This window comes from Manis javanica, chromosome 8 (assembly GCF_040802235.1).
Source record: "Manis javanica isolate MJ-LG chromosome 8, MJ_LKY, whole genome shotgun sequence".
Classification (NCBI taxonomy): Eukaryota; Metazoa; Chordata; class Mammalia; order Pholidota; family Manidae; genus Manis; species Manis javanica.
In genome coordinates, this window is record NC_133163.1 from 35,111,248 (window position 1) to 35,131,989 (window position 20,742).

General features: G+C 35.2%; 1 protein-coding gene across 17 annotated transcripts in view; it reads right to left on the reverse strand.

Annotated features, from left to right (window-relative positions):
- FUT8 (fucosyltransferase 8) overlaps positions 1 to 20,742 on the reverse strand; it is a 379,544-nt gene that overhangs the window by 96,803 nt on the left and 261,999 nt on the right. For 15 of the 17 annotated variants that reach the window (XM_073242251.1, XM_037006150.2, XM_073242247.1 and 12 more), the window contains 3 exons: positions 18,649 to 18,764; positions 18,365 to 18,527; positions 4,243 to 4,357 (listed from right to left, as the gene is read on the reverse strand). In XM_073242251.1, the coding sequence (XP_073098352.1) occupies positions 4,243 to 4,357; positions 18,365 to 18,527; positions 18,649 to 18,764 (394 nt within the window). Of the gene's footprint in view, positions 1 to 4,242; positions 4,358 to 5,375; positions 5,431 to 15,086; positions 15,181 to 18,364; positions 18,528 to 18,648; positions 18,765 to 20,742 lie in introns of those variants that run through there. The other 2 variants (XM_037006172.2, XM_073242252.1) reach the window with 2 other exon arrangements.

Below are 20,742 nucleotides of genomic sequence, written 5' to 3' on the forward strand. Positions count from 1 at the left end.
CATTGGTATGAATAAAAATCTAGTAAAACTGAAAATGTTCTCAACTATCCAAACCAATCATTGAAAGTAAATTAAAAATTGTCTATATTATTTATCAGGAATACAAATAAGGTACTTAAATGACTAGCATCTTCCAAATAGATTATTTAAAACATTAAAAACATGTTTTTGGTTTACTTTTTCCCTATTATTTCCTACTTAGATACAAGTTATCATTTCTTATATAACTGCTAGCTGATGGGCAAACAAAGAGCACCTTCTAAAATCTCCATTAGTAAGTTACATTAACTGCTTATTTTTGTTCTGAATATAGTTATCAAAGGTCAAAGATTTTCATAAACACTGAGAAGAAGAGACTAGCGTGGTTGCCACAAGGAAAGAGAGAGGATGCGCCAATCAGGTGAAGGGGAAAAAATCAGAATGTTTACTATCTTGATCTGAGTAATGGTTACATGCACGTATAGACATGTCAAAATTCATCAAGCTGTACACTCAGATTTGTGCATTTTTTGTATGTATATCAGTTAAAGAAGAAAGTCGAAGATTTTTTTCTTTATACCCAATTTAGCTTTATTTCCTAGTATAATACTCATTTTCTAAGCCAGGATTCTCACCTGGCCCTGGTCAGCTAGCTCACTACACACGTGTGGGCAATACATTGTTATTGACTCTATATAAAGAGCTCCACCCACTGCTCTGGGTGACATGGCTGCTGCACGGCTGCATGGCTGCAGGAGAGCAGAGGCTGGAGTGGTGGCAGCGCCAAGGACAGAGACTGAGATGGCTGCAGGGGTAGAGAGGCCCTGAGGCAGACACCGGCTTGCTGCATGCAGACTCACTCTGAGTGTATTGGATACTAGTGACTGATCTACCACCGTGGGAATAGTTGGGTATAAACGCTTTACCCCAAGAACGTTCTACTGTAATTTCTTTGGTCTCATTGAATCTATAGTGAACTTGTCTGGGGTGAAACCCACTGGCAAGACATTAGCACATAAAGATAAACTTGCACTATAGGTGAAGCGTTTGGCCACTTAAAATCCAAGAGGAAAAAAGAAACTAAAGCAAGTGGCAGGTACTTGTTCCAGTGTGGAGAGCTGATATGACCAAATCATAGTTTAAATATAACTTTTGTTGGGTGAAAATTTAATGAATATGTGGAAATGGAAGAAACTCAGAAATCATAGTTATTTCCATTTTAAATGAGGATGATCCGTTCTGTACCACCAGCTGTTTATAGTTCACTGAATGAGGATCCACTTGATAGAAGATAATTATGTCTTCCCTAAAGGAAGCAAGTGTTTCTCATCCTGCAGACACCTCTGATGAATGGCCATGGGAGTATGAGACCAAGACAATATGCCAAGATCAGTTTTGTTTTTTAATGATCTCTTTAAACACTTGATTTTCTATTTTTTCCTACCTAAATGTAGGAAAAAGTGCACCTTAAAATATACAGAATCAAGTCACATACTGTTATTTAGCTTTTATAAAACACCTTAATCTTGAAAGGGAAGTAGAATGACTACACAGAAAGTATACCATCAATAGTATTAGAAAAGGAAAGGCATGGTCAGTTCAACTTCAAGCATTTTGAAGTTACTTAGTAATCTGATGCTTTCCCCTAAAGACTATTCTATCTTTAAGTTCCTTGTCAATTAATGATGTCCCCAATATTCCAGTCATTTCAGGTCTTTCACCTACTTGGAAAGGCCTATCAATTCTATCTTCCCAACCTCCCTCAAATGTGTCTCTTCACTTCCAATGCCAACTACCATATGCCTCAGTATTTCTCACTCTCAGTATGGTCCTCTTGTTCTAAATGATCTTCTGGCTTCTACTCTCTTCCAATACTAAACCAGTTTAACCAAGATACTATTTTCAGATAAATATCATTAAAGTACCACTCTCATCATATGACTCTTATGTGTAAAAACTTTTCAAAAGCAGGTTGTGCCTCTGTCTTGCCAATGGATTGCAGCCCAGGGCAAGTTCACTATAGATTTAATGTGACCAAAGAAATGACAGTAAAACATTCTTGGGGTGAAAGGGTTATACCCAATTTTATTTCCATGGTGGCAGGTCTATCACTAAAACCCAATTCACTTAGAGTGAGTCTACATGCAGCAAGCTGGTCTCTGCCTCTGGGCCTCTGTTCTCGGTGCTGCCACCACTCCAGCCTCTGCTCTGTTCTCCTGAAGCCTTGCAGCCATGCCACCATGTCACCCAGAGCACTAGGCACAGATTTTTATATAGAGTCAATAGCAATGTATTGCCCACACGTGTGTAGTGAGCTAGCCATCCAGGGCTGGGTGAGATTCCTGGCCACAAGAACTTTCATTTTACCCACAGCCTCAAAAATAGAAAAAAGCTTATGGTTTATGCAGGGAAAATAGAAGTTCCTATGGGCAGGATCCTCACCTGACCCTAATCTACTTGATGATGTAACTGGCCTGCTGCATGGGCACATGCTTACACACCTGTTGGCAATGAGCCATTATTGTCAATGTTACTATATAAAGAGCTCCGCCCAGTGCTCTGGCCAGAGGCAGAGATGGATACAGATTGTGGACTTGCCAAAGGCAGACATGATTCTAGCACTCAACCTGCCACTGTGAGAATAAAGCTTGGTATAAACCCTTTTACCCCCAGCATTCTGTTGTTTTTATTCAGTCTCACCAAATCTAGAGTGAATTTTCCCAGGGCTGAAACCCTCTGGTGAGACAGTATATTAAGCAAAAAAACAAAATTCAAAAGTAAATCAATTCTACAATAAATAACAAGTGTTGGCAAGGATGTGGTGAAAAGTGAATCCTCATATATTGTTGGTGGAATTGCAAGTTGGTGCAATCACTGTGGAAAGCAGTATGGAGATTTCTCAAAAAAGCTAAAAATAGACATATGATCCAGTAATTCCACTAATGGAATTTTACCTGAAGAAAACAAAGTCACTGATCTGAAAAGATATATGAATTCAAATGTTTATCATAGAATTATTTACAACAGCCAAACTATGGAAATAAACTAAATGTCCATCAATGGATGAATGGATAAAGATGATGTGATAAATATATGCAATGGAATATTATCCAGCCATAAAGAAGAATGACATCTTGCCATATGCAACAACATGGATGGATACAGATGGTATTATGCTAAGTGAAATAAGTCAGACAGTGAAAGACAAATACCCTATGATTTCACATATGTGGAATCTAAAAAACAAAACAAAACTGAGATAGATTCCTAAACACAGAGAACAGACTGGTGGTTGCCAAGGAGTGATGAGGAGGTGGGATGGATGAAATAGGCGAAAAGGACAAAAATTAGCGAGAAAGTTTGGTATCTTGGATGAGGGTGATGGTTATGAGTATAATACTCATATACAATTATGAGTAAATACACATGTCAAGATTCATCAAGCTATATACTAAGATTTGTGCATTTTATTGTATATATCTCAACATAAAAAATTTTCTTAAAGTAAATCAATTCTATCCTTACAAATATATGATTGGATGTACATATTAACATGAACTAGAAGATAACACAAGAAATGAAGAGAAAAAATTTCAAAGGGTCTGGAACGTGAGGCTTATCTTTGATTTGTATTTCCTATTTGTTGTTTTAATGATGTTTATGTAGCAAATACAATCTTTCAGCAACCACTGACTGAATAAAGACCTCTGCAAATCCAGCTCCAAACCTACTTTTTCCAGCTTATTTTCTAAACTTCCTTTTCACACAACCCAAAATTCCAGACAAACTAAAATATACTATTTCCTATTGGGTTGTTATATTGCTCTTTTCTAGCTATGAACCATTACTCACATCAGATGTTCCAGCTAGTATGATTTTCTCCTCAACTTCTGTGTATCTAGATCCTACCTAATTATCCTTTCATACCTCAGTTCAAATAATACCTTTCCGACAAAGCTTTCCCTGACATACCTTCCTCCAATGAACATTTCATCTGTATCTCTGGTATAAAATGTAGTCTGTGTGTGTGTATGTGTGTGTGTAAGAAGTAGCCCCTTTTAGGACAGGACCTTGTTTTAGACATCTTTGTAGTCCACTTAAGGCACACCATAGTGTCTTTTTGAACAAGTATGTAAAATGAATGAGTAAACACTCAAAAAGCAAAGGATAAGAAGACTAAAACCTAATAGCAACTCTTACTTTTAGTTTTGTTATATTTCTTCTTTTTTTGCTAGAGTTTATTTCTTAACCTAATCTTCTTACCTGAAGATAGGTTATTCTCCGCTGAACCAGCTCTGTCAGATCTTTGGCCTCTTTTTCCCGCCAATCACCTGCTCCATCTGTTTGACTGAGGTAGTATAGATCTGTCATTATAGACCTATAAAAGCAAACAACATTGCAGATCTAACTTATTTGTACTTCATCACAGGATTACACAAAGACATAAGAAGAAAGTAAAATTCTTCATAATGTTTGAAGTTCATGATGCTGGTACTCATTTTTTATTTTCTATCAAAACAGTTGAAGTCAACAGTTAGTTTCCAATATACAAGATTCAGTCTTATAATAAATTTTTACTGTTGAGAAAAACATACCTTTTTCCCAAATAAGGCCAGTTAGCTGTTCTTATTTCCCAAAACAAAGCACAACAGATATCAGAGGGAAGTGGATATCCAGGGCAAAGAAACAGGTATAGATAAACAAAAGGGAGAAGCTGGTGCTAGTATTTGAATACTACAATTTATTGTCTCTTATTTTTGTTCTCTGCCATTTCCTGTCCCCGTTTACATTTTCTCTTCATACTTAAATACTTGGGGTAGTTGCAAAAAAATAAAGAGGAAAATTCTGACCTAAATCTCAAACAATGGTCTAAGCCAAGGTTCAGCAAACTTTTTTCAAAAAAAAATCCAAATTGTAAATATTTAGGCTTTGTGGGCCTCTTGCTTTTGTACTAGGAAAGCTGCCATAGACATGTAAATGAGTGGGTATGCCTTAAATAAATAAAATAAAACTTTATTCACAAAAATAAGCTATCAGCCAGATTTGGCCCTTGGGCCATAATTTCCCAATTCTTGGTCTAAACTAATAAAATGATTGATAGGACACTTTTCCACTTTGTGTTGCATCATTAATTTCAATTATAATAGCCCAGATTTCCTGCAGAGTAAACTAAAATATTCAGTAAACTAGGGAGAGAAACTTTAGGTCTGGTGCAGATAGTCTTATTTATACTGCATTAAATAAAAGCTATGACTTGAATTTATCAATAGAGAAAAATAAAAAGAAAGATTCTTCTCTTTCTCTAACATACCCCACAAATATAACAGCAAACATTTAGCCAATTTCTGGCTATGTATCACCACTGGTATTGCTACTGAGTGACCATCTTTTCTCACCTGAATTATTACAGTAGCTTCCGACCAGGTCTCCCAGCTTCCACCCTTTCCTACCTCTAGAGTCTATTCTCAATATAGCAGCCAGATCCTGTTAAAATATGTAAAATAATGTTACTCCTTTGCTCTTAACATTGAATGGCTCTTCATCTCACTCAGTCAAACCCAAAGTTATTACTCTGACCTGCAAGGCCTCAGACAATATAGCTCTTTAATGCTTCTTTGATCTCATCTTCCATCACTGTCTTCCTTGCTTATTCTACCTCAGCTACAGTCTTGATACTAACCCCTGCACATGTCAGGCACCTTCCTACTTCAGGGCCTTTGCATTTGCTCTTCCCTCCCTTTGAATGTTCATTTCCCAGATACCCATCTACATGGCTCATCCAAATGTCCTTAAAATCTTTGCTCATATGTCACCTTTTCCTTACGGCTTTCCCAGACCTTCTCACTTCAAAATTAAACACCCAGTTACAATCACTACCCTTTGGTTTTCCCTGTCCTCCTTCCTTGCTTTATTTTTCTTAAAGCAATTACCAACCTCTAATTAAAAGAAAATAGTAATTTATCCTCTCCCTCCCCTTTCCCCCCCTCCCCCTCCCCCTCCCTCTCCCTCTCTCTCTCTCTCTCCCTCTCTCCCCCACCCAACCCCCCTCTGAGGGAAGCCACTTTCTCTTTCAGATAAGAAAATCTCTTGCGTGGGCCCGTGTTCTCTTGAGTCCTTCTGGGTAAGGAAGGTCGCAGTGAGATACCCTTTCACTAATTTACATAATTTACTTCTTTATTTTCTTTCTCCCCTTACTAGAATTTAAGTTCCATGAGAGCAGAATTTTTAACTGTTTTTTTCTTTTTTAATCAGCATTTAGAACAGTGCTGGTCGCACAGATGTTCAACAAATATCTTTGAAAGAGATGAAGTAAATGAAAAAGTAGCAAAAGAAAAATTTTCAGTAATTTTGGATGAGATAATGTTGATAAAGTTTTCACCTTTCACAAATCCAGTTTTGAAAGGTTTGGGAAATAATCCTTTAAGAGTTTCAGCTCCAGCTTCACCCCTTCTTGTTAGAAATGGCATAAAACTAAATGTGATTTATTCCTGAGGAATTAATGTTTAAACAAAGGGTATTAACAAAAAGCCTACATGTCAGAACATGTACCAGGGAGTCACTCCGGCTGGGCTGGGGAGGGAAATTAAGATAAGAAAGAGAAGGCTGCGCATCTCTTTGAAAAATAAAAATAAAAAAAAAATGCAGAAAAAGTTTTAAACTAGCCAATGAAATTAAGAAAAATGTGGGGAAAAAAGCCTAATATAGATATAACTTGCTTAGGCAATGTCTGGGAAAGAACGTGAACCCTGTAGTACTCAGCCAATGAGGAACCAGGGCAAGGGACTCACCGGCTAAGGAATAAATTGCTTGTAACCATGCTGAGTGTGCCTGCTCACCAGACACCGGATCTTCCAAGACCTTCATTAAAGCCTCGCTCCGCTGTTCTCTTTGACTAAGTTTGGACCAGTGAGCGCGTTTCTCACACTTTTCTACACTTTTTATTAAATCTTCTGTTAAAGGAATTCTTATAAGTAGATGTATTTGCTTGTGATATTGTGAAGTTAGAAATTTATTTGTCAAAAAAAGCATACATATAAAATATTTCATACATACGCTTCCAGAAATCAGCTACAATGATAGAGGAACTAAAAACAAAGTGTTTGCTGGAGATTCAAAAAGTACTTAGAGAAAACTGATTTCTAAGAAAGTTGATTTCTAATATTAAGTGATAATAACAAACAGGTATTCAGTTCTTACTATGGGCCACCTATTCTAGGTGCTTTATATTACTTCATTTAATCCTCACAACTAACTTATAAATTAAGTAAGGAATGTGATATGCTAAGAAATTAAATACTTTGCTCCAAGTCAAAGTTCAGAATTGCACAGTGGGAGCTCACACCTAAGCAGTGTGATTTTAAAGCTCATGCTTCTAACTACTGTACTGACAAATATCAAAGTAAGGGGTCTGGAGTACAAAAATGTGAACTCTGTTCAATGTAAATATGCAAAATCAAAGTCTGAAACAGAAGAGAAAGAGTTTTGGGAGGCAGGCAGTCACATTTCTTAGTTTAGCTCTACCTCTTACTAGCTTTGTGTCCTAAGCAAGTTTTGACATCTCTGAAACTTAATTTTAAGGTTCCTATATAATACCTTTGATATAATTTTTAAAAAAAGGATCAGTGATAACATATACAAAGTAGTAATATATGTGGTGGCTGCTTACTACAGACTGTCCTCCCCAAAATTCCTACATTGAAACCTAATGCCAAATATGATGGTATTAAAAGGCATGGCCTTTGAGAGGTGCTTAGGTCATGAGCGTGGAGTCCTTATGAATGAGATTAGTGTTTTCATAAGAGACTACATAGGATTTCCTAATCCCTCCACCATGTGAGGACATAGTGAAAAGGTACTGTTTATGAACCAGAAAGGCGGTCCTCACCAGACACCAAATCTGCTGGTACCTTGATATTGGACTTCCCAGCCTCCAGAACTCTGAGGTTTATAAGCTACCCAGTCTGTGATATTTTTGTTACAGCAAGCCTAAACAGACTGAGACTTTGCTACTTGTGCAAGAATGCTTCAGAGAGCTGTTTCACAGCTTTTGCCTTATGTACAAAGAGTACGAATAATAATCCTACAACTAAGAGGAAGGATCCATTGGGTGTGGGTGATAGTAATATATGGACTGAAGGTCAGTCAGAAAAAGGATCCAATACCTTGTGTCTTAAAGCACAAGAAGGGGATGATCAGGGAGGACTCTTTTAACAGATGATGAAACCAGCCTTCAACAATTCTGATTTAGCTAGGAATACATGAGATCGACTCAATTCTCTTTTATTCCTCATTCTTAAGTAGATGCTAAACCATTCGTAACAAAACAATGGCAGCCCACAAAAAAAACTAAAGTCTCACTTACTATTGTAGAAAACCATTAGGATTATACACAATTAACAGAGGATACCTCATAATGGCCCCTTTGAATAAAGCAAAACTATCAAATGATACACTAGTCAAACTAAAAACTATAGCCACAGTGTAGAATCCTCACCTAACAAAGAGTAGAACAGCTTTACACAATGCTTTGGAACAACAGGGTCATCTGTGAAGTATTGTAGGCACTTATTTAATGTGTCAACATTATCCACACAAAGGACCTCATAGCTTGACTATTTCCATGTTACTCTTTTTAAGTAGGGTAGAGTTTAATATGTGATGCTTAATCATTTTTTTATACTTGTTATTTTCACTTAAGGTTCAAAACATTTTCTTTTTATGAAAAACTGATGTTAGTTGGAAAAACCAAACCCACAAACTACTGCCTCCTTAAGAAATTAACTTGCAGTCTTACACACTGAGCAGAAGTTCAACTTCTGTGTTCCTTCAGATTACAAAACTGAGGCCTCTACAGACTGTTATATAGCCTACAGTATTCTATCATAGTTACTGAGGAAAAAATGACCACCCATATGATATTGCATAAGTTGATCATGCAAACACATGAGAAGTTTTAAACTATAATGGTGTTACAGGGCTCAGATGGAAGTCTGTTGTTGGGGTTTTATAAGTCTCTTTCCCATCACTCTATCACACTCAAAATTTTCTATGTTTCATAGGTTTCATCATATCCAAATGTGGTCATTTACTTTTTCCTACTCATCAAATAGGAGCGATCACAAAACCTGTTACAATCCTCAACTTTAAAAACCAGTGTTATGGCTGGAAATATATTCGAGTGGGATAAATAACATATCAGCAAATGCCTGTTGAAGGAAAAAAGGAAATTCAATGCTTTGTGGCTTTATGTTAAATTAAACACACACACACACACACACACACACACACACACACACACACACACACACACACACACACACACACGAGTGTACATTTCATTGACCATCATTCCATAGCAGTAAGCAAGTAAAAACTACATTTGTTCTAATTTGGAAGGGAAATTTCTTTGAAATATAAATTTTGGCATGGATTTATGCTTTCGTGTCACAGTAATCAAGCTATTCCTTTACTGCTGGGAATGAAAGCTCATCTCTGTATTTTTTTAGTAAGTTAAAAACATAAAAGTGAATGGTTTTACCCAAAGTTACATCAGTACCAAGTCCTGGCAATTAGTTATTCACACTCATCCCAATCTCTGCCACGAAAGTGGGATAACCAAGCTTATAACTAGGAGGTCAAATACCAAAAAAAAAAAAAAAAAAAGATACACAAATTTTTTATGACAGTGCAGAGTCTCAATATAAGTCACTCTACTCCAGCTGTCAACTAAAATGAAGCTTGCTTTTTAAATCTTATTTTGGGGGGGCCTCCCATTAGAGACCATGTAAGGAAGACAAGCCCAGGAAATGACCTTAATTAAAACTCACTCTTTTCCAATTCAGTAATGTTTAGAAGTTACCATCCTGTAAAACTTTTGGCCAAAGACGGGAGGAAAATCAAAAACAAAGTTTCAGTTGTGGCTCATTATTGGGAAACATGATGACTCTAAGTCATTCTACAGAAAACCTGGGTTTTCAGTGACTCCGCTCCGAAATCACATCTCTTAGAAGTATCCCAAAAGCTGGGAATCTGACTGTCTTGGTTTTAACTGTGAAGATATCAAGAAATCTGGGAAGTGGGTGATTAATCTAAAAGCCTGCTATGAGGCCAGGTCAAGCCCAGGAAATACAAACCCAGGTAGCAAAACAGTACTGGTATTTGAGGGTAGAGTACAGATGCCTGAAGAAAACTGGTAGATTATAACAGAACCTATGACTCAGAACAAGCTAGCTGTGATGGGTGTTAAAGCCTCTATTTCAAAAGATGGGTTACATTTATGTTCTTTGTATTTTCTGTCAAATTTCCTATTTTTGTATTTTAATATTTACAAAATTCTTTCCAAATGTTCTAGTTTGTCTCAATTATGCCACTGAAGAACTACAAGAATATTTGTTTATACCTGATTCAAAACATTAAAGAGAGAAATTCCCCCTGAGGGCCACCACAGAGCAATATAATTCAAACATGAAAATTCCAAGGTGAAGAAACTAACATTTATTAAAGTAAATGTGCCTAAGGCTATACCACAGAGTCTAATCCACAGGTAAATAAGGATCAAGATCAAGAAAACTTACTTACTTGGCTTTTGTCCAAGGCTGTTTTTACTTTGGTTTGCTCCCAGGGCACAAATAAGCAGTGTAAAGGACACAAATGTGACAAGACAAATAGGAAGACAATGTGACCACTGCCTCCCTTGTTTCAAGGAGGAATTTTGGGATACCATCATTTTGATAGTCCACATGGGGGGAGAAGAGTTTCGAGCAACAGCAAAAATAGCTTTTATAATTATATAAAGCAATAATTATACAACATGGTTAGTAATGTCCAGAAGACTTCTGTTTAGGTTCCAGACTTGAAATTAATCTTTCTATTGAGCACTGTGGCAGTTTCCCTTATCTGTGCTTGCCCTGCAGGATATAAGAGTTTTTTATTCATATCCTCTTATGGAACTTTCCTTAAAAGGTCTGACTAGAGTCTATGAGAATGTACAATGTGTCAGTCACTATGTAAAGTGTTTTATATATTTTCTCACATTTAATTATAAGAATGCTAAGATACAGAAATTATATCCCCATATGTAGAAGAGGAAAATAAAGCTGACAGAAGCTAAGTATTTAGCAATTAAGAGGTAGAATTTTGGAGTAAAATAACTTTGCCACCTACCTTGTGTAAGCTATCTAATATCTTGAGGCCTGAGTATAATTTTATTTATAAAATGGGGAATAATAAAGCTTGTCTCAAAGTACTAATATGCTGATAAAATAAGGTAATGAATGGAGAGGCTTTATCACATTGACTGGCACACAGGAAATCCTTAGTAAGTGATTATTTTTAATGTCAAAATCATCCTTGAGTTTGGAAGCCACACCCAGGGAAATGTAAGGTGGGGGCAGAAAAAACAGAATTAGGGCCACTAGGTGTGATCTCTTTTCCACCTGTAAATTTTCCTTCCAGAGCAAATTTAATTTTAGGGGAGAATGTTCCTTTACAGTAGATGTGGAATCTTGATCGGACTGATAGAGACTAAGCATGTGCAGAACAAAGACAACTCCTAAGACACTCTCTCACTTTGCCCATGGATATTAGGAGTAATGTTCTAGCACCACTTGAAAATATGCTGAGATTCACTGGTAGAAAGATAGTCATACAAAAATATTTTGTCCATACAGTTAAAAACTGGAGAAAGAGTATCTATATTCCAGTTTAAGGTAAGTCTCAAATCGAATCTCATCTCAAAGAACTTAAGATCTTCCTTTACTGCTTTGTGTGTATGTGTGTGTATATGTGATAACAAAAACAAAGAAAAGTAGATTTGAAGGTTCACAAAACTTAACTTTTCCAGAATGAAAAACACAATTCTTGAGCCTTTCAAAGAGTCATAGGGAGTCTCCCTTACAAAAAAAGTGAAAATGCAGACCATAAGTTATGTACAATAGTTACGACCAGAAATTCTGATCAAATAAATCTACAAGCTATTAACTTACCAATCTTCCCCTACAACCCGTCATATGTTGTACCCCTTAGGTGAATTGAAGTCCTTTCCTTTGTTATATAATCCCCTATACACAGTAACAAAAAGCCAATCAGCATAATTAGCTACAATTATCATTCATCATTTGGGAAATATATCTGACCTCCCTCTTATCAAAGCTGCTTTATACATTACTGATAATGAGATGGTGTAGAACAGGCAGGGGCAATGAGACTGCTGCTCTACCAGATTGTTTCTAAATAGTTTTGGTCAACTTAATTGAGAAATAGCTCATTGGTCCTGTGAGCCTTCCTGTCCTTCAGTTTGAAGTTTAATAATTGCTACAATTTAAAATCAGAAAGAGGAGCCCCAGTAACTATTTCATAAACTGGTGTCTGGCAACATAAAGATGGCAAAAAGAACCAAAGCAAAAGTGATTAAATTATATATGTCTCCAGGCAACCTAAACAGATGATGAGACAAAACTTTCCAGGAGATCCTCAGAGGTTGAGGGACAAGTCTATATGGCCATAAATCAAAGCACTGAACCTGTACCAATGACAAAAACAAGCACTTGAAACTGCTGATTTCCCTCTCACTATTTCAAAGAGACAGAGGTCAACGTCAACTCATGACCAATGCTATCCAAAGGTAAATTTGACTGTATTACTATGAAGATGGTCATATGCAATCACTAATTGAAAGTTTACTGACACTAGTACTTGAAATCGATACAGCAGGTAATATTAATATGCTACTCCATATTTATTTATTATATAATCAACCCCTCTACTTCTTAAAAAGCCCTAAAACCCAAAGAGCTTTCTAATTAACTAGCAGTTGATCACTCAACTGTGGTGGCAGGCAGGGATTAGACTCTTAGTTACTAGCTCCAAAGTAATCGCCTAATCAGGTAAATAGTGTTAAGTTAAAAAGGTGATCTCAATCCCCAATTTGAACATAAGATTATTTGGCTTCCAGATGCTATAATGACTGGTATTTTGAGTAATGAACAATGGAAGCCACATTCCAGAAAAGAAACAAGGTCTCCTCACTACAAGGAACAGCATCAAGTAGGGAGTAAACTAAGAGTCTTCCTCCACAGCTTCTGATGAGGTCCACTAACCTATAGAGAAATGTAATTTTGTCCAAGAAAAGTGAATGATCTCTTTGGCAGCAATCATAAAGAGATCAAGGGATTCTGTAGAGTCTTAGTTTTCAAAGACTAGCAACTTCAACATCGCTAAGGAACCTGTTAGAAATGGAAATTCTCAGGCCCCACTCCAGACCTACTAAATCAGAAACTTGGGATAGGATTTAGCAATCTTTGTTTTAAGAAATCCTCCAGGTGATCTTGATGCTTCTGAAGTTTGAGAACACTGCAATAACAACAACGACACACAAAAATTCTTAACAATTAGGACAGTGTTTTGGGCTTTCCCACTCACTTTCTAATTTACCTATCTGTTGGGAAGAGACCATTGTGAGATATGCCTCTATTTGTCAGACAGTAAGTAAGAACTGCATTTCAAATTGCTTAATACATATATGGCATGACTTTATGAGTTAAAACGTCTGAAAAAAAAACTTTTCTGCTTAGTATGACAAAGATACTAGCAATACTTGTGACTACGTTTAGTTTTTTATATTAGGTTTCTGGGGAATTTGTTTAGAAAACGATTTCTACTTCTAAAATGGAGTTAAAATATACCTTTCATAGTAATGATAGACTATTCATATTGTTCACACAAATAAGGAGAAACACCGATAAACATATAAAAAGATTTCAGATTTAGGTCTTTCAATATAGTGTTTTACTTTTTGAAGAATTAAAATGAAAGATGTGTAACTTATCACATTAAGCTATAAGGCCAATAAAAGCTGAGTATGAAAAATATATATAAACAATTTAGGAGACATTTCTTTTTTCTTTCAATATTAAACTCAAGTTTCAGTTTTATTTATAAAACAAGTAGATAGTTTGACCCCAAGAGCTCACAGCCATCCAAAGAAAACAATGCTCCACATTCATTTTACTCTTTCTTCTCTCCTTTCAAGGAATAGTAGCACCATGGAATAAGACATGAAATCTAAACCAGTTCTCTGCCTCTTACAACTTTAATGAGTTTGTGAGCAGGCAAAGATTTCTAAAAAGAATTTAACAAATTTACAGATGCATTAAAAAACCACTGAGCACACAGTCTATGAAATGTAAACACATTAGATACATTTTGTAAGAAACATTGTTTTTTATCAGGCACAGTCAGTTAAAAGAAAGTCCATTCCCTATTGCTTAGTATCAATGCACTCCGAAACAGAAAATCTATGCTGTTTTTAGGGATTCATGTATAACTGTGTCTTAAGACTACTTTTAGATGCAGGGATCACTTAAATCCTTCAAAGTGAATCAAACATGACATCAAGGGCATTAAGTACAAAAATCCTTCAATGTCAGGTTTCCTTCTAGTCCCATGCTTCCTATCCATATGACCCTGCTAAGCTAATGCTTTAGATTAACCCTCAATTTTCTCTATACACTCTTTGACTTCTAACTGATACACTTCCTTTTGCAAACCACTGTTAAAATTAATTAGCGCTTCCAGTTCTATTCAGTACTTTTCTCCTGTAAGTTGCTATACACACCTTTTTGGATTCTCAGTTGCTGGAGAATATTTTGACCTCAATTACATAATTTTCTTTAGTTGCATAATTTTCACAGATCTTTCAATGGAACAAGATTTTATTCTTACATAAAAGCACGAAGTACAGTGTGAAATAATCAGTCAAAGAAGGCACAAACCTGTTACCCAACCAATAAAAAAAGACATAACTTACTGAATGCTAACTAAATAGTGAGTACTTAGCACTGTGGAGAAGAGAAGATGTTGAAGTTAAGAGTTCTAGTCCTCAGGAGATTATAATTTGTCAGGGAGAAAAGTCAAATTACTACATAAGAAACAATAATCTCCACTCAAGAAAGTTATCCTCCTAGCAAAATGCAAGTTCTCAATTACTTTTGACTCCCCCTTCTCCCAACATCAGATCAGTCACCAAATCCTGCAGCTTCTATTTTTCACACACTTATCCCTTTCTCTCTATCCCTGGTACAAGTACCCAGAAGCTCATTATTACTTACTTGGACTTCTTAAAATCCTAATTTCCTGACACAAGGCTTTCCTTCACATGGCTCTCAGAAACAGCTTTCTAAAATGCACCAGTAAAACTTGTATCTAGAATAAATGAAGAATGCTTACAACTCAGTAATAAGACAAACACTTCCCCCCACCCAAATTAAGCATGTAATTTCAGCACTTTACCAAAAATCAGATATGGATGGCAAATAAACATATTAAAAGGTGCTCAATATCATTAGTAAGGAAATGAAAATTAAAACCACAAAGATATACAACTATACTCCTATTAGGATGGTGAGGGGAAAATGAAAGCTAACAATACCAAGTACAGACAAGGATACAGACCCAACTGGAAATCTTAACACACTGCTGGTGAGAATGCAAAAGAGTACTATCACTTTGAAAACAGCTTGGCAGTGTCTAATCAAATTAAACACATACTCAACATATGACCCATCAATCCCACTTCTAGATATTAATCCATAAGAAATGAAAACGTACTTCCATAAAAACACATACATTAATGTTTATAATGGTTTACTCATGATCACCAAGGAAAAAGGAATGAAGTACCAATATACAAAACAACAGGGGTAAATCTCAAATGTATTATGCCAAGTGAAAGAAACCACACTCAAAAAACCATATAGTGTATGACTTCATTTACATAAATTTCTGGAATAGGCAAAATTGTAGGGACAGGAAACAGATCTAGTGACTGCCAGGGAGTGGGGATTTGGGAGGTGCTGACTACAAAGGGGCATGAGGAATTTCCTAGGAAAGTAGCAATGTCCTATATCTTAATTGTGGTGATGGTTTTACAAAACTAAACTCTGGGCACTTTTCAAAACTCACATAACTATAAACTAAGATACATACATCTTACTGTATATAAGTTATGCCATAATAAAGCTAATTTAGAAAGAAGAAAGAGGGTTTCTATCAGAACAAAGTTCTAAGAAAGAAAGAAATCCCTCCTGAAGAAACAAAAGCCTGTAAGTTTTCTCCCTACACAGCGTACCCTGGAACAATGCAGGGATTAGGGCTGCCAAACTCCCATCCCCAACCACTGCACAGTTGAAAATCCAAGTATAATTTTTGACTCCCCCAAAACTTAACTATTAACAGCTGGAAGTCTTACTGTTAACATATAGAGTTAACTAACATATTTTCTATGTTACATGTATTATGTACTATATTCTTAAAATAAGTTGGAGAAAAAATACTTCTTCAAATTGCCACAAATCTATGTGTAAATGGACCCATGCATTTCAAAACCATGTTGTTCAGGGGTCAACTATAATTAATGTCTTTCTGAAACAAAAAAATGGTAAGAGCAATTCATAGAAAAATCTGAACAAGAAAATTGATGGACTCAACCTCTGACTTCTCAGAGAACACAAGCTATGTCAGCCCAGAGACAACATATACACTGCATTTGGGCAAGTTTAAAAATGAAATAGGGACTTCTATGTAATGTAAAAATCACCAGAGGCAAATATAAAAGTCTGTTTTAATTTTAATTCTTACACTTAAGGGTCTTGAAAATTATCAGTTAAGATGGCATATTCTATATACATACAAATCCTATTTGCACATTCATTACTATAAATTATTATTTCTCTAATGTGCTTTGCTCATTATTTTTATCACTGCATTCTGATATGGCTGCCTTAAGTTAAATTACTTTAAGTTGTTAAAATTAAGTTGTATTCCAAGTTCATTACAATTTCTGCTTAAGACAGCAAAGAAATTGATGTGGGTTCCTCAGGTAATTTTACATTTTTGTTTCTAGTGAAATATTATTATTTAACAAAAGGTACTGTCAAGAACTGTAATACATTTAAAATGGAATTCAATCTGCAAAAATCTTTCAGGGCCCAATTTCATCCACTTGTACATATTTTTCCATTTTTCCATATAGCCACAAATTATAAGCACAAATTATATGTACAAAATAATTCTTTAAATAATTATTTTGATTTAGAAAAGACCTGAACATTAAATTCTCAAGTAATTAAGTCACTCAAACTTTAAACATTCCATTAGAAGTCAGTAGCCAAAATTCTTTAAATATCACATAGTCTATGCAACTGAAACCATCTTCAGATCTGCATTTTCCTATAAAACTTCGGTAAGTGAAGCACAAGGAACACAGACCCAATTAACAAAATCCTAGCGCCTAGAATCAGTTTTAGGGAAGAGAAGCAATAAGAATAAAATTGGTCAGAATTTGGCCTAATGGTCCAAGTATGGCTTGATTACACTAGGCTAAACCTTTCAAATTCAATGCCAAATGCGTGGCCTTATAATTCAATACTCCTTAAATTTATGCTCTCTTATTTCTATAGATTCATTAATACTAAAATGATCACAACAAATTGACAAATTTTATTTGTAATTTCACTTAAAATAGCAGAGCAATATTTCAAAACTGCCACCCTATTTTTGATGATGCTAATATATGTGAATCTCTTGGTTGTGGGGTAATCCTTTTCCTTTTCACAGTGGTAAGTCATATTAATACAACAATTTTTCTTTTAATGCTTACTAATAAGACAGTAATTGCCATCATAATCCTACTGGGAACAGAGACTTGTAGATATAATAGACTAAGGACAGCTTTCCCTGTATTTATAATGATTCTCAGATATATTTTGTTCTGCAAGAATATACCAGCACCAAAATGTTTTCTTTTCCATGAAAGATAAACTACATTATTTTCAGAAATGTGTGGACAGGAGAAACAAATCTAACTAGGCAGATTTTAGGTTCTTTCTAGCAACTAACTGAAAGAACTATTTACAGAAAGCTCCCTTTTATTAAAAATCTATTAAACTTTAATTAGAAATCCTAAGAAGGTGCTATTTGAAAGTTCTAAAATGTTTGAATAAGAAACATATCTGCCAGCCTCACTATGCATTCCAATGTACTATAATGTAAAACTGCATACTCCACTTAAAATATTGATTATATATAAATGAAATTTGCAGGAAGGTATTTTAATGTAGTGTAGGCTAACTCCACTAACTTTAGAGTTTACTTAGGGCATAAAGATTTCTAGAAACACATTTTACATAGTATTTTTCTGGTGATATATTTTAATTGATAGACTACATTTGGTAGTTATTGTCCTTTGAGGCCTCAGGTACTCTCCTGTTCTCGGATATGGTAGGTATCATTTACCATTCAGCAGGGAAATTAACAAAAGTTCCAGTTTCCCATTTTTATATTATAATCTTTACTAAAGCCCAAATGAAATGTAAAGGAAGAGTGGTACCTTTCATGATGTCCTAAATCTGTCAGAAATTCATCTGCATGTCTTTGGAGTTCAAGTCCTTCTAAATTCTTTAATTTCTTCAATTCACTTTGTAGAAAATACCAGAGCTCTTTGGCTCCATTTTCAATCCTCCTCCGTAGGATTTCATGATCCTTCCCAAGACCTATGGGCAAAGAATACAGAATATCAGTATTTCCAATATTTTGATGAAAGAAAATTTTCTATTATTTATTTATGCTAATATCAATTACACTTAAGAGGAAAAACACTGTATAGTCACCTACCATTTCTAGTCTGTTTCTTATAATTCTCAATCTGTTCTTTGGCCTTCACAAGCTGCTCTTCTAAAGCACGAACCCTTCCTGAAGCCGGCCCCTGGTCAATGGGGCCTTCTGGTATCCTGTAGTTCAGTGAAGAAAATGTAAACATTTAGCTTATAAATTATGCACCAAATACATGCTCACTTTGCCAAAACAGATTTATTGGTAATTCTAGAAGTCACTAAACCATATATTAGAAGTACCAAATTAAATTTTTTCTCCAAAGGCATAAGATAAATTGTAAACACTGGAATGATAATGAACAAAAACAGAAAAAAATAATCTAGTTAAGAGATCTATATGATCTTCTGGAAACTAAGGAACCTTTAAAACTGTCTCCTAAAAACTCTCATCATATTACATAGAATAACACCATCAGTGGCAAAGTGGCCAGTTCTTCATTAGTGTTGAGAATAACGAAAGTGAAGAGGAAGGTAACAAAAAGGCTTAAGGGAGTAAGAAAGCACATATCTGAACATGCATCTATGCTCAAATATCTAAGAAAGTTGTTTCTAAATTAATCACAAAATATTAGGTTATGTAAATCTGTTGTATGTTCATGAACTCATTATCTTAGATTACTAAGCACTGGTTTTACAAGGAAGGGAGAAACAAGAGTAGAGGATGAAGTATATCAGAAAAAACCCTGAAGATTAATATTGTTTGTTTCTATCAGAAACTAAAAATATCAGTCAACGATACAAAATGTTGGAACCCAGCGAGGAATTCCAGGATCTCTTGCTTATATTAGCAGCCTGTCTTACAACTTCTTTCCAAACTGTACTTGTTTCCAACATATTTTGCTTTTATGTGACTTTTGGCAGTATTCGGTACTCCATTTTGGCTGTAAAAGATAGCTACATCTTAATTCTGGAACTATAAGTGCTACCTCATATAGCAAAAGAAACTCTAAACATATGATTAAGTTTAACAATCTTGAAATGGGGAGACAGTCTTGGATTATCTAGGTGGGCCATAACGTAATCACGGATGTTCTTATAAGAGGGAGGTTTAATTACAAAACAGGAAAAGGTGATATTACTATTGGCTTTGAAGATGTAGGAAGGGATCATGAGCAACACATATAACGAATGCTTCTTCAGAAGTTGCAAAAGTCAAGGAAACAGATTCTCCCCTCCAGCTTCCCTGGGCAATGTAGCACTGCTGAAACGTTGGCTTTGGTCCAGTGAAACTCATTTCAGACATCTGCTCTCCCAAACTATAAGACAATAACATTTTGTGCTTAATGGAAATCTGCTGAAAAGATCTCAAACTTAAAATTTCCGTCATTTTAAGCCATGAAGTGTGTGGTATCTGTTACTGCAGCAACAGGAAACTAATACATATATATATTCACATGTATATGTATTTGTACTTTTGCAAAACTGCTGTGGAAATTAAATAATGGATGATTTTTCTTCCAAAATATGCTTAAATGAAAAAATGTCCATAAAAGTACTTAACACAGTGCCTGGCAATAAACTATCAGGACTATTGTATACTGAGTTCACTCATCTTAGAGATGAGCTGTAATCTCAAAATGTCTGGAGTACCTATCCTTACCACCAAAATCATTTTAATGGAACTTAATTTTTTAATTATACTTAGCAGAACTGCAATTCAGATGTTAACTTAGTCCTTTGATGTAAAGACTCTAATGAGATTTTTTAATACCTTTTCTAAATTTTTTTACATTATAAAAATTTTTATATTACTATAAATTATAACAGATGAAAGCACACTATTATTGCCACTTTAGACTACATGGTTAGTAAAGTAGCTCTTGTTACAGCTATACCAGAGTAAATATGGTATTCTATAATTTGGCATGAAATTGTATGCATTAACATTAAATAGGAACATGAAAAATAACCATTCTCCAATCACAAGTGTCCCAGGCTACAGAATTTGAATTAAAAAGCCTTCATTTGTATACACACAAGGTGAATAATGATAAAACAAATAGAATTGTTAGGTGTACAATTACCCAATTTATGAGCACAAATGTGTAAACATTCATAAATTTAAACATTTCCAAATGTTTAAAAATTTGCCTCT